Genomic DNA, 14,168 nt, shown 5'->3' on the forward strand with positions numbered 1-14,168 from the left:
TTCCTCCTGCTGCGAGGCGGAACTCCGTCTTGCACAAGAGCTCTTGTGTGGACGAGCAACGGGGATTTTGTGCGCAAAATCAGCCAATCGGAAGACGCCCAGGTGCCCTGGTGGCCATTCTGGGAATAGCTGTCAGCGCTTTCTTTCCAGAGCGCGTCCACGCAGTCTGGACGCTCTCTTGTGCAAAAGGGCATCGCTTCTCCAATGCACTTTTCCAGCGTGGACGTGCTCTTGCACAAGAAGTTTTTGCTGAAGATCTTTTCCACAAAAAGCTTCTTGCACGAGAAGCCTGGAGTGCAGACGTAGCCTAGTGTGACCAGCAAGATGATGCTGGAGCCATGCTCGGGGAGCAGCTCTTGCAGCTGGGCCCTGGCCACACTTGCTGGGGCAGGTCGGGCTCTCGTGCCTCAGTTTCCCCATCTCTGTGATGGAGAGGGTGGAATTCGCCGGGGCGGAGGGCGAGCGGATTGACCAATCTGTGCAAAGTCTGGGCTCTCCCAAGGGGCCACGGACCTAGCTCCCACTGAGAAGGGGACGGGGTCTAGAAATGCTTGCCACAGACCGGCTAGCCATGCTGCCCCCTGCTGGACAGGATAGGAGCCACCAATGTTTGTGTCATAAGGCCTATACCGCTGGAGGCGATTCTCCTATAGCTCAGCTGATAGGGGCCGGGGATTGATGCCTCCTGTGGTGTAGAAGTTCGCAGGCTCAGTGTGCACAGCTTGGTGACCCCATCGTGGGGCTGTTGCCAACCTCCCTCCGCAGCTGGGTGCAGCCCCTCAGGAAAGGGGGGTCAGTCGACCTGGGATTGGGGTGACGCTCTAGGGCTGGTGCCTTCCTTGCGAGCCGTGCTTTGCGCTGGCTTGTTGGTTATGCCCCCTCACCCCAAGGGTGGACGTCCTCAGGGAGGAAACTGAGGCAGGTGGCTCTGTGAGGCCGTGACGGAGCTGCCAGGAGTCCCAACGCCCAGCCCTGCTCTCGGAGCATGTGGGCAGCCTGGGGGCTCAGCACCCAGAGCTCGCCCTCCCCCGCCATGTCTGACACTGCCCCCCCTTTTCTCCTGACCCCAGGGCTGGGAACATCTGTGCTTTCATCAGCAACGACCGCGTCTCCCGTGCCGTGAGCGGCAGCTTTGGCACCCTCAACGCCACGCTGGACAACCTGGCCATCTTCGTCCGCTCCGTCCCCCAGGTACGCCCGGCCTCCCCGCCGATCCCAGCAGCTGCCCCGGGGTGACCCCCTGCCCCCGGTGGTCCCTGGCTGCTGGGCATGGCCCGTGCCCGTCTTCACCCCTTTGCCTTGTCCCTGCAGCAGGTGGATTTTATCCTGGACGCCAGCGACGGGCCGGTGAACCGGGCCAATGGGAGCCTCCAGGGTGAGTCTGCAGGCGGGAGGGGGCTGGCGAGGGACCTCGGGAATAGGGGCAGGTGCAGGGCTGGGGGTGGAGGGGTGAGTGCGGGGGACAAAGGTGCCATTTCGGTGGGGGGGGGGTGCAGCTGCACATCCCAGGCTGCTGCTGCTCTTCTCCCTCTGGCTCTCGGAGCAAGGGGCAATTCACGGCCGGTGGCATCCTCTGCCCTCTCCGGGACAGCCGGGAGCTGGAGGAGGACACAGGCGCTCGCTCCCTGAGAGCCAGGTGTGGCTGCAGCTCCGGAAAGGGCTCTGGGGGCAGGGGGCTGGGGCAGCCCCGGACGGGGGCAGGGGCGCGCCCCCCAGCCAGCCCCTTTCACCTGCCCGGCTCCCTGTTGCTTAGCAAGGCAGCCTGCAGGAGAGCCCGGAGCCCGGCGCCCCAGCCGGTCGGTTTCTGCTGGCCAGCGGGGCTCCCCGGGTGCCGGCTCCTTCCCCTCTCTCGCAAGAGCAGAACAGAGGCATAAGGCCTCCTGGGTCGGATCGACGGAGCAGTGGTGAAAACCACGGCTGCCCTCTCGAAAAGAGGACAAAGGGCTACCTGGGGACCTGGCTCCCCGGCAGGGCACAGGGGGGCCTGGCTCTGGGGAGGGGGATGGGAGAGGGTGTGGGGCTGTGGGGGGCCTGGCTCTGGGGAGGGGGTTTGGGAGAGGGCGTGGGGCTGTGGGGGGCCTGGCTCTGGGGAGGGGGATGGGAGAGGGTGTGGGGCTGTGGGGGGCCTGGCTCTGGGGAGGGGGATGGGAGAGGGCGTGAGGCTGTGGGGGGGCCTGGCTCTGGGCGGGGGATGGGAGAGGGCGTGGGGCTGTGGGGGGCCTGGCTCTGGGGAGGGGGATGGGAGAGGGTGTGGGCCTGTGGGAGCCTGGCTCTGGGATGTGGGGTGCGGGGACCCTTGGGGGGCCTGGCTCCGGGATGGGAGAGGGCGTGGTTCCGGGGCAGGCAATGGGAGAGGGCGTGGGGCTGTGGGGGGCCTGGCTCTGGGGAGGGGGATGGGAGAGGGCGTGGGGCTGTGGGGGGCCTGGCTCTGGGGAGGGGGATGGGAGAGGGCGTGGGGCTGTGGGGGGCCTGGCTCTGGGGAGGGGGATGGGAGAGGGCGTGGGGCTGTGGGGGACCTGGCTCTGGGGAGGGGGATGGGAGAGGGCGTGGGGCTGTGGGGGACCTGGCTCTGGGGAGGGGGATGGGAGAGGGCGTGGGGCTGTGGGGAACCTGGCTTTGGGGAGGGGGATGGGAGAGGGCGTGGGGCTGTGGGGGGCCTGGCTCTGGGGAGGGGGATGGGGGGGCCCTGTGGGAGGCCTGGCTCTGGGGAGGGGGATGGGGGGGCTCTGTGGGGGGCCTGGCTCTGGGGAGTGGGATGGGAGAGGGTGTGGGGCTGTGGGGGGCCTGGCTCTGGGGAGGGGGATGGGAGAGGGCGTGGGGCTGTGGGGGACCTGGCTCTGGGGAGGGGGATGGGAGAGGGCGTGGGGCTGTGGGGGGCCTGGCTCTGGGGAGGGGGATGGGAGAGGGCGTGGGGCTGTGGGGGGCCTGGCTCTGGGGAGGGGGATGGGAGAGGGCGTGGGGCTGTGGGGGGCCTGGCTCTGGGGAGGGGGATGGGAGAGGGCGTGGGGCTGTGGGGGGCCTGGCTCTGGGGAGGGGGATGGGAGAGGGCATGGGGCTGTGGGGGGCCTGGCTCTGGGGAGGGGGATGGGGGGGCCCTGTGGGGGGCCTGGCTCTGGGGCTGCATGATGTGCTGGGCCCTGGCTGCCCCATGGCATGACTGGCTCCCGCTCCCAGATGCCCTGCCCCCGTGCTCTCCCCACGGCCGGCTTTGTGCTGCCCTGGGCTCTGCCCCCGGCCCGTACGGCCCCACGCGGGGCCCAGGAGCCTGTACCCGGCTGCAGGGGGTCCCGCCGGGGCGCTGGCCCCTCTGGCTCCTGCCTGCTTGCCCCCCCCCGCCCTGCCAGGCTCACAGTCCCTGCCGGTGCCAGCCGTGGCGTTGGCCCCTCCCTCTCCGGGGGCCGTGGCTCCGTGGCCCCCTGCTCTGTGCCCTCTGCCCCCCGCTTGCCCAGGGCTGCTGGGCCCCTGCTGGGCGGCGGGGCCCCACGGTGACAGCTCTGCCCCCTTCTCCCCAGCCATTGGGCCCACCCTGGGCGGCAGGATCGTCACGGCGCTGGGGCACGAGGCGTATGGGGCGCTGGACTCGGCCACCCTCCTGCTGGCAGGTACCGGCCCTGGGCTGCTGGAGGGAGTTGGGGAGCCCCACGCACAGCCCAGCCCCTCCGCCCACAAGAGCTGCCCCCCAGCACCCGCGAGGCCTGAGGGGCTGGCACATGCCGTGGGCTCCCCTAAATGCGGGGGGGGGGGGGCGAGTCACCCTGGGGGTGTCAGGTGGGAAAACACCAGCTGGGGGGCTCAGGGCAGCGCCAGGGGGCTCAGGGCAGCGCCAGGGGGCTCGCTGTGTGGTGTGGGGCGGCACCTGAGGGGCACAGGGACTCCCTGAGCCCCAAGGCCCCAGGCTGGGGAATGGGAGCCCTGGACCCCCTTGGGCCCGGCCTGGGGAATGGGACCCCTGGACCCCCTTGGCCCCAGGCTGGGGAATGGGAGCCCTGGACCCCCTTGGGCCCGGCCTGGGGAATGGGACCCTGGACCCCCTTGGCCCCAGGCTGGGGAATGGGACCCTGGACCCCCTTGGCCCCAGGCTGGGGAATGGGACCCTGGACCCCCTTGGCCCCAGGCTGGGGAATGGGACCCCTGGACCCCCTTGGCCCCAGGCTGGGGAATGGGACCCCTGGACCCCCTTGGCCCCAGGCTGGGGAATGGGAGCCCTGGACCCCCTTGGCCCCAGGCTGGGGAATGGGAGCCCTGGACCCCCTTGGCCCCAGGCTGGGGAATGGGAGCCCTGGACCCCCTTGGCCCCAGGCTGGGGAATGGGACCCCTGGACCCCCTTGGCCCCAGGCTGGGGAATGGGAGCCCTGGACCCCCTTGGCCCCAGGCTGGGGAATGGGACCCTGGACCCCCTTGGCCCCAGGCTGGGGAATGGGACCCTGGACCCCCTTGGCCCCAGGCTGGGGAATGGGACCCCTGGACCCCCTTGGCCCCAGGCTGGGGAATGGGACCCTGGACCCCCTTGGGCGCGGCCTGGGGAATGGGACCCCTGGACCCCCTTGGCCCCAGGCTGGGGAATGGGAGCCCTGGACCCCCTTGGCCCCAGGCTGGGGAATGGGACCCCTGGACCCCCTTGGCCCCAGGCTGGGGAATGGGACCCCTGGACCCCCTTGGCCCCAGGCTGGGGAATGGGACCCCTGGACGCCCTTGGCCCCAGGCTGGGGAATGGGATCCTGGACCCCCTTGGCCCCAGGCTGGGGAATGGGACCCCTGGACCCCCTTGGCCCCAGGCTGGGGAATGGGACCCCTGGACCCCCTTGGCCCCAGGCTGGGGAATGGGACCCCTGGACGCCCTTGGCCCCAGGCTGGGGAATGGGATCCTGGACCCCCTTGGCCCCAGGCTGGGGAATGGGACCCCTGGACCCCCTTGGCCCCAGGCTGGGGAATGGGACCCCTGGACGCCCTTGGGCCCAGGCTGGGGAATGGGACCCTGGACCCCCTTGGGCCCGGCCTGGGGAATGGGAGCCCTGGACCCCCTTGGCCCCAGGCTGGGGAATGGGACCCCTGGACCCCCTTGGCCCCAGGCTGGGGAATGGGACCCCTGGACCCCCTTGGCCCCAGGCTGGGGAATGGGAGCCCTGGACCCCCTTGGCCCCAGGCTGGGGAATGGGACCCTGGACCCCCTTGGCCCCAGGCTGGGGAATGGGAGCCCTGGACCCCCTTGGCCCCAGGCTGGGGAATGGGACCCCTGGACCCCCTTGGCCCCAGGCTGGGGAATGGGAGCCCTGGACCCCCTTGGCCCCAGGCTGGGGAATGGGAGCCCTGGACCCCCTTGGCCCCAGGCTGGGGAATGGGAGCCCTGGACTCCCTTGGCCCCAGGCTGGGCCCGGTGCAGAGGGCCGAGCCGGAGCCCTAGGGTCCCTCGCTGTGTCCCCAGAGACGGGCCGGGTGGAGCAGGCGCTCCGTGCCGTGAACGCGTCGGGCCAGCGCCTGCAGGAGCTGCAGGAGGGGCTCAGAGGGAACCTCAGCCGCCTGCAGGGGCAGCTCAACCGGACCCTGCAGCGCTGCGGCCCGCCCTGCGCCAACGTGTCCTCCGGCGGCCTGGCGCCCGAGGCCGACTTCACCAGGGTGAGGCTGGCCGCAGGGCCCCGGGGGTGGGGGGCGGGGTGGGGACAGAACCCTCCCCCACGTGAAAATCCCCCCCAGACGTGCCCGCTGCCCCCCCAGTGGGCTGGCCCTCCCCTGCCTCTGACCCGCCTGCTCCTGCGCCCAGGTCCCGGACGTGAGCCACCAGCTGGAGCTGCTGAGCAACCTGTCCAAGGCCAACCTGAGCGCGGCCCTGCAGCAGGTACGGCCGGGGCGGGGCGGGGCGGGAGGGACCCGGGTGCCAGGCCCCCAAGCCAGGGCTCCGGGGTGCGGGCAGCAGGCGCTGACGCCGTGCGGAAAAGGCCGAGTGTGCCAGCGCGGCCCGGGGGCGGCAGGGGAGCTTCTGGCCTGGTACCTGCCCGGGGCTGGGCCGGGCCGGCGCTGAGCCCCCAGCATTGGCCGGTGCCCGCGGGCTGGGGGGCGGGGTGGTGCAGGGCTGGGCCCTCGCCCGTCTGCGCTGGGCTCTGAGCTGTCTCTCCCCTGCCCGCGCCGGGCGGCAGGCCAACCGCACGCTGAGTGAGACCCCCCTGCGGGTGGAGCAGCAGGCGCAGGAGGCGGTGGCAGGTGAGTGGTGGCAGTCACGCTGGGGTGCCCCAAGGGACGGGGCAGTGTCACGGGACCCTCCCACCCCGGCCACGCCTGCTCCCCGCTCTGGGACTGGATGCGGTGCTGGCCAGGGGCCCCCAGGGGCCCTGACTGCCCCCCTATGGTGCCAAGGGTCCTTCCTGCCTTGCCCCTGCCCTCCCCCGGCGCCCTGCCTGCCCTGCTCCCTCCAGGGGCTCTGCCCATCCCCACCCGCTGTCCCCTCCGAGCTGGGTCCGCCCCATGTGTTGTGCGGGGGAGAGGGGGGGCCAGGAGCAGCTGTTGGCGGCTGGGCGGCCCTGAGGTTTCTGTCCCCTCCAGACGCGCGGCGCCAGCTGGGCGAAGTCAGGGGGGCGCTGGGCCGGGTGCGGAGCGAGATCCCGGCGCTGGACACGCTGGGGGACGTCGCCGAGACGCTGGGCAAAGTGGGCCGGAACGCCAGCCAATACGAGCCCCAGGTCACCACCTACGACCACTACAGGTAGGGCTGGGCCGGCGGGACTCAGCGGAGCCCCCGGGACCCCGGATCTGGGGGGATCTGAGGGGAGCTTGGGGGGCCGGAGCCCGCTCGTGGCACCAGCTCACACGCGCCCATCCCCTGTCCTGCTGTACCCCCAGCTCACACGCGCCCATCCCCTGTCCCGCTCGTGCCCCCAGCTCACACGCGCCCATCCCCTGTCCCGCTGTGCCCCCAGCTCACACGCGCCCATCCCCTGTCCTGCTCGTGCCCCCAGCTCACACGCGCCCATCCCCTGTCCTGCTCGTGCCCCCAGCTCACACGCGCCCATCCCCTGTCCCGCTGTGCCCCCAGCTCACACGCGCCCATCCCCTGTCCTGCTCGTGCCCCCAGCTCACACGCGCCCATCCCCTGTCCTGCTCGTGCCCCCAGCTCACACGCGCCCATCCCCTGTCCCGCTCGTGCCCCCAGCTCACACGCGCCCATCCCCTGTCCTGCTCGTGCCCCCAGCTCACACGCGCCCATCCCCTGTCCTGCTCGTGCCCCCAGCTCACACGCGCCCATCCCCTGTCCCGCTCGTGCCCCCAGCTCACACGCACCCATCCCCTGTCCCGCTCGTGCCCCCAGCTCACACGCGCCCATCCCCTGTCCTGCTCGTGCCCCCAGCTCACACGCGCCCATCCCCTGTCCTGCTCGTGCCCCCAGCTCACACGCGCCCATCCCCTGTCCTGCTCGTGCCCCCAGCTCACACGCGCCCATCCCCTGTCCCGCTGTGCCCACAGCTCACACGCGCCCATCCCCTGTCCTGCTGTGTCCCCAGCTCACACGCGCCCATCCCCTGTCCTGCTCGTGCCCCCAGCTCACACGCGCCCATCCCCTGTCCCGCTGTGCCCACAGCTCACACGCACCCATCCCCTGTCCCGCTGTGCCCCCAGCTCACACGCGCCCGTCCCACTGTGCCCCCAGCTCACACGCGCCCGTCCTGCTGTGTCCCCAGCTCACACGCGCCCGTCCCGCTGGTGCCCCCAGCTCACACGCGCCCGTCCCCTGTCCTGCTCGTGCCCCCAGCTCACACGCGCCCATCCCCTGTCCTGCTCGTGCCCCCAGCTCACACGCGCCCATCCCCTGTCCCGCTGTGCCCACAGCTCACACGCGCCCATCCCCTGTCCTGCTGTGTCCCCAGCTCACACGCGCCCATCCCCTGTCCTGCTCGTGCCCCCAGCTCACACGCGCCCATCCCCTGTCCCGCTGTGCCCCCAGCTCACACGCGCCCATCCCCTGTCCCGCTCGTGCCACCAGCTCACACGCGCCCATCCCCTGTCCTGCTCGTGCCCCCAGCTCACACGCGCCCATCCCCTGTCCCGCTGTGCCCCCAGCTCACACGCGCCCATCCCCTGTCCCGCTGTGCCCCCAGCTCACACGCGCCCATCCCCTGTCCCGCTCGTGCCCCCAGCTCACACGCGCCCATCCCCTGTCCTGCTCGTGCCCCCAGCTCACACGCGCCCATCCCCTGTCCCGCTGTGCCCACAGCTCACACGCACCCATCCCCTGTCCCGCTGTGCCCCCAGCTCACACGCGCCCGTCCCACTGTGCCCCCAGCTCACACGCGCCCGTCCTGCTGTGTCCCCAGCTCACACGCGCCCGGCCCCCTGGTGCCCCCAGCTCACACGCGCCCGTCCCGCTGGTGCCCCCAGCTCACACGCGCCCGTCCTGCTGTGCCCCCAGCTCACACGCGCCCGTCCCGCTGGTGCCCCCAGCTCACACGCGCCCGTCCCGCTGTGCCCCCAACTCACACGCGCCCGGCCCCCTGGTGCCCCCAGCTCACACGCGCCCGTCCTGCTGTGCCCCCAACTCACACGCGCCCGGCCCCCTGGTGCCCCCAGCTCACACGCCCCCGTCCCGCTGTGCCCCCAGCTCACACGCGCCCGTCCTGCTGTGCCCCCAGCTCACACGCGCCCGTCCCGCTGTGCCCCCAGCTCACACGCGCCCGTCCTGCTGTGCCCCCAGCTCACACGCGCCCGTCCCGTTGTGCCCCCAGCTCACACGCGCCCGTCCCGCTGTGCCCCCAGCTCACACGCGCCCGTCCTGCTGTGCCCCCAGCTCACACGCGCCCGTCCCGTTGTGCCCCCAGCTCACACGCGCCCGTCCCGCTGTGCCCCCAGCTCACACGCGCCCGTCCCGCTGGTGCCCCCAGCTCACACGCGCCCGTCCTGCTGTGCCCCCAGCTCACACGCGCCCGTCCCGTTGTGCCCCCAGCTCACACGCGCCCGTCCTGCTGTGCCCCCAGCTCACACGCGCCCGTCCCGTTGTGCCCCCAGCTCACACGCGCCCGTCCCGCTGTGCCCCCAGCTCACACGCGCCCGTCCCGCTGTGCCCCCAGCTCACACGCGCCCGTCCTGCTGTGCCCCCAGCTCACACGCGCCCGTCCCGTTGTGCCCCCAGCTCACACGCGCCCGTCCCGCTGTGCCCCCAGCTCACACGCGCCCGTCCCGCTGTGCCCCCAGCTCACACGCGCCCGTCCCGTTGTGCCCCCAGCTCACACGCGCCCGTCCCGCTGTGCCCCCAGCTCACACGCGCCCGTCCCGCTGTTCCCCCAGCTCACACGTGCCTGGCCCGCTGTGCCCCCTGGGGCAGGGCCCCCGGCTGGCCCCTGGACTCCTCTCCCATCTCCCCACAGGTGGATCGTGGGCGTCTGCCTCTGCTGCCTGGTGCTGTGCGTCGTCTTGTGCAACCTGCTGGGCCTGGCGCTGGGGGCCGTGGGGCTGCAGCCGGCGGTGCTGCCCATCGAGCGCAGCTGCCTCTCCAACTCCGGCGGGCAGGCCTTCCTGGCGTGAGCACAGGGGCTGCGCCGAGGGGCTGGCGGGGCGGGGGAGAGGCGGTCACCGGGGGGTCTGGGCTGGCGGGGCGGGGGAGAGGCCGTCACCGGGGGGTCTGGGCTGGCGGGGCGGGGGAGAGGCCGTCACCGGGGGGTCTGGGCTGGTGGGGCGGGGGAGAGGCCGTCACCGGGGGGTCTGGGCTGGCGGGGCGGGGGAGAGGCCGTCACCGGGGGGTCTGGGCTGGCGGGGCGGGGGAGAGGCCGTCACCGGGGGGTCTGGGCTGGCGGGGCGGGGGAGAGGCCGTCACCGGGGGGTCTGGGCTGGTGGGGCGGGGGAGAGGCCGTCACCGGGGGGTCTGGGCTGGCGGGGCGGGGGAGAGGCCGTCACCGGGGGGGTCTGGGCTGGCGGGGCGGGGGAGAGGCCGTCACCGGGGGGTCTGGGCTGGCGGGGCGGGGGAGAGGCCGTCACCGGGGGGGTCTGGGCTGGCGGGGCGGGGGAGAGGCCGTCACCGGGGGGTCTGGCCTGGCGGGGCGGGGGAGAGGCCGTCACCGGGGGGTCTGGGCTGGCGGGGCGGGGGAGAGGCCGTCCGTAGTGAGAGGGGGGTGCTCAGTCACACACACCCCTCCCCCGCCGGGCCAGGTTTCCCGGGGTCTCTGCATGGGGTGACAGGCCCCAGGGGAGCTCACGGCTCCGGTTGCTTTTGCAGGGGGGTCGGATTCAGCTTCCTCTTCTCCTGGCTGCTGATGCTGCTGGTGCTGGTGAGCTTCCTGCTGGGCGGCAACGCCTACACCCTGGTCTGCCAGCCCTGGCACAGCCGGCAGCTCCTGCAGGTGAGAGCTCGGCCCGGCCCCCGGCCCCCGGCCCCTGGCCCCCGGCCCCCCCGCTGCTGGCGCTGCCCCCGGCCCCCGGTCCCCCACTGCTGGCGCTGCCCCCCGGCCCCTGGCCCCCGGCCCCCCGCTGCTGGCGCTGCCCCCCCGGCCCCCGGCCCCTCGCTGCTGGCGCTGCCCCCCCGGCCCCCGGCCCCCCGCTGCTGGCGCTGCCCCCCCGGCCCCCGGCCCCTCGCTGCTGGCGCTGCCCCCCCGGCCCCCGGCCCCCCGCTGCTGGCGCTGCCCCCCCGGCCCCCGGTCTCCCACTGCTGGCGCTGCCCCCGGCCCCCGGCCCCCCCGCTGCTGGCGCTGCCCCCGGCCCCCGGCCCCTCGCTGCTGGCGCTGCCCCCCCGGCCCCCGGCCCCCCGCTGCTGGCGCTGCCCCCCCGGCCCCCGGCCCCTCGCTGCTGGCGCTGCCCCCCCCGGCCCCCGGCCCCCCGCTGCTGGCGCTGCCCCCCCGGCCCCCGGCCCCTCGCTGCTGGCGCTGCCCCCCCGGCCCCCGGCCCCCCGCTGCTGGCGCTGCCCCCCCGGCCCCCGGCCCCTCGCTGCTGGCGCTGCCCCCCGGCCCCCGGCCCCTCGCTGCTGGCGCTGCCCCCCGGCCCCCGGCCCCTCGCTGCTGGCGCTGCCCCCCGGCCCCCGGCCCCTCGCTGCTGGCGCTGCCCCCCGGCCCCCGGTCCCCCGCTGCTGGCGCTGCCCCCCGGCCCCCGGTCTCCCACTGCTGGCGCTGCCCCCCGGCCCCCGGCCCCTCGCTGCTGGCGCTGCCCCCCGGGCCCCCGGCCCCCGGTCCCCCACTGCTGGCGCTGCCCCCCGGCCCCCCGGCCCCTCGCTGCTGGCGCTGCCCCCCGGCCCCCGGCCCCCGGTCCCCCACTGCTGGCGCTGCCCCCCGGCCCCCGGCCCCCGGTCCCCCACTGCTGGCGCTGCCCCCGGCCCCTCGCTGCTGGCGCTGCCCCCGGCCCCCGGTCCCCCGCTGCTGGCGCTGCCCCCGGCCCCCGGTCCCCCGCTGCTGGCGCTGCCCCCCGGCCCCCGGCCCCTCGCTGCTGGCGCTGCCCCCCGGCCCCCGGCCCCTTGCTGCTGGCGCTGCCCCCCTGGCCCCCGGCCCCCCGCTGCTGGCGCTGCCCCCCGGCCCCCGGCCCCCGGCCCCCCACTGCTGGCGCTGCCCCCCGGCCCCCCGGCCCCCGGCCCCTCGCTGCTGGCGCTGCCCCCCGGCCCCCGGCCCCCCGCTGCTGGCGCTGCCCCCCCGGCCCCCCGCTGCTGGCGCTGCCCCCGGCCCCCGGCCCCTCGCTGCTGGCGCTGACCCCCCGGCCCCCCCGCTGCTGGCGCTGCCCCCCCGGCCCCCCACTGCTGGCGCTGCCCCGCTAGGGTGCTCGGGGCTGGCTCACTGCAGCCTGGGGAAGTTTCCTTCTCAACCCTTCTCCCTCTGCTTCCAGTCACTGGAGACCTCAGGCCTGGCCGGGAGCTTCAACCTGTCAGAGATGCTGGGGCTGCCCGGCGGGACGGTGACCCTCTCCGGAGTGTACAAGTCAGTGCCAGCCCGGCCGGTCCGTGAGCCAGCGCCTCCTGGGACCCCCCCCGCCCCATGCCTCGGTTTCCCTCTCTGCACATGGGACGGGGTGATTCTCATCTCCCCAGGAAGGACACCAGCTGTGGAGTGGGACGGCATGAGGCCCCTACGGTGCTGCCGGGTTGCCTGTGCACAGGGTGGGGCATGGCCCATTGGGTGCAGGACCCTGGGTGCCCACGTGATGGGGGGATCCCGCTGGTCACATGGGGAGCCTCCCCACAGCCTGTGGGAGTGGCAGGCCCTGGTTGCACCCCGCCTGCCCTGGGCATGGGCTGGACCCAGCGCCTGCTCTGCCGACAGGGGTGTCCCCAGCTGGCACCCACCAGCCCCCACTAGCCCCCTGCCCTGCCCTTAGCTCTGCCCTCCCCCTGCAGCAACTGCCAGCACGACCAGCCCCTGTGGAGCACCCTGCAGCTGGACAAGGCTGTTTCCCTGGACCAGCTCCTGAACATCAGCCAGGTGAGTGTGGGCCACGCGGGACCGGCCCGGCTGTGCCCATTGGGGAGTGTGAGATGGGACCGGCTGTACCTGGCGGGGAGTGTGAGATGGGACCGGCTGTGCGCGGTGCCCATTGGGGAGTGTGAGATGGGACCGGCTGTGCCCGGCGGGGGGTGGGGACCGGCTGTGCGCGGTGCCCGTTGGGGAGTGTGAGATGGGACCGGCTGTACCCGGCGGGGAGTGTGAGATGGGACCGGCTGTGCGCGGTGCCCATTGGGGAGTGTGAGATGGGACCGGCTGTGCGCGGTGCCCGGCGGGGAGTGTGAGATGGGACCGGCTGTGCCCGGTGCCCGTTGGGGAGTGTGAGATGGGACCGGCTGTACCCGGCGGGGAGTGTGAGATGGGACCGGCTGTGCCCGGTGCCCGTTGGGGAGTGTGAGATGGGACCGGCTGTACCCGGCGGGGAGTGTGAGATGGGACCGGCTGTGCGCAGTGCCCGGCGGGGAGTGTGAGATGGGACCGGCTGTACCTGGCGGGGAGTGTGAGATGGGACCGGCTGTGCGCGGTGCCCGGCGGGGAGTGTGAGATGGGACCGGCTGTGCCCAGCGGGGGGCGGGGACCGGCTGTGCGCGGTGCCCGTTGGGGAGTGTGAGATGGGACCAGCTGTGCGCGGTGCCCGTTGGGGAGTGTGAGATGGGACCGGCTGTGCGCGGTGCCCAGCGGGGAGTGTGACATGGGACCGGCTGTGCGCGGTGCCCGGCGGGGAGTGTGAGATGGGACCGGCTGTGCACGGTGCCCGGCGGGGAGTGTGAGAAGGGACCGGCTGTGCGCGGTGCCCGGCGGGGAGTGTGAGATGGGACCGGCTGTGCACGGTGCCCGGCGGGGAGTGTGAGAAGGGACCGGCTGTGCGCGGTGCCCGGCGGGGAGTGTGAGAAGGGACCGGCTGTGCCCGGTGGGGAGTGTGAGATGGGACCGGCTGTGCGCGGTGCCCGGCGGGGAGTGTGAGATGGGACCGGCTGTGCGCGGTGGGGAGTGTGAGATGGGACCGGCTGTGCCCGGTGGGGAGTGTGAGATGGGACCGGCTGTGCGCAGTGCCCGGCGGGGAGTGTGAGAAGGGACCGGCTGTGCCCGGCGGGGAGTGTGAGATGGGACCGGCTGTGTGCGGTGCCCGGTGGGGAGTGTGAGATGGGACTGGCTGTGCCCGGCGGGGAGTGTGAGATGGGACCGGCTGTGCGCGGTGCCCGGCGGGGAGTGTGAGATGGGACTGGCTGTGCGCAGTGCCCGGCGGGGAGTGTGAGAAGGGACCGGCTGTACCCGGCGGGGAGTGTGAGATGGGACCGGCTGTGTGCGGTGCCCGGCGGGGAGTGTGAGAAGGGACCGGCTGTACCCGGCGGGGAGTGTGAGATGGGACCGGCTGTACCCGGCGGGGAGTGTGAGATGGGACCGGCTGTGCGCAGTGCCCGGCGGGGAGTGTGAGAAGGGACCGGCTGTACCCGGCGGGGAGTGTGAGATGGGACCGGCTGTGCGCAGTGCCCGGCGGGGAGTGTGAGAAGGGACCGGCTGTACCCGGCGGGGAGTGTGAGAAGGGACCGGCTGTACCCGGCGGGGAGTGTGAGATGGGACCGGCTGTGCGCAGTGCCCGGCGGGGAGTGTGAGAAGGGACCGGCTGTACCCGGCGGGGAGTGTGAGATGGGACCGGCTGTGTGCGGTGCCCGGCGGGGAGTGTGAGATGGGACTGGCTGTGCCCGGCGGGGAGTGTGAGATGGGACCGGCTGTGCGCGGTGCCCGGCGGGGAGTGTGAGATGGGACTGGCTGTG

General features: G+C 73.8%; 1 protein-coding gene across 3 annotated transcripts in view; it reads left to right on the forward strand.

Annotated features, from left to right (window-relative positions):
- Positions 1-14,168, forward strand: part of LOC102444131 (prominin-1-A-like) — a 42,325-nt gene that overhangs the window by 16,972 nt on the left and 11,185 nt on the right. For all 3 annotated transcript variants that reach the window (XM_075934495.1, XM_075934494.1, XM_075934496.1), the window contains 11 exons: positions 1,071-1,191; positions 1,312-1,375; positions 3,513-3,602; positions 5,424-5,614; positions 5,760-5,834; positions 6,133-6,196; positions 6,536-6,695; positions 9,349-9,501; positions 10,194-10,317; positions 11,780-11,871; positions 12,288-12,372. In XM_075934495.1, coding sequence (XP_075790610.1) covers positions 1,071-1,191; positions 1,312-1,375; positions 3,513-3,602; positions 5,424-5,614; positions 5,760-5,834; positions 6,133-6,196; positions 6,536-6,695; positions 9,349-9,501; positions 10,194-10,317; positions 11,780-11,871; positions 12,288-12,372 — 1,219 coding nt within the window. The remainder of the gene's footprint in view (positions 1-1,070; positions 1,192-1,311; positions 1,376-3,512; positions 3,603-5,423; positions 5,615-5,759; positions 5,835-6,132; positions 6,197-6,535; positions 6,696-9,348; positions 9,502-10,193; positions 10,318-11,779; positions 11,872-12,287; positions 12,373-14,168) is intronic.

The sequence above is a fragment of the Pelodiscus sinensis genome, chromosome 8 (assembly GCF_049634645.1).
Source record: "Pelodiscus sinensis isolate JC-2024 chromosome 8, ASM4963464v1, whole genome shotgun sequence".
Classification (NCBI taxonomy): Eukaryota; Metazoa; Chordata; order Testudines; family Trionychidae; genus Pelodiscus; species Pelodiscus sinensis.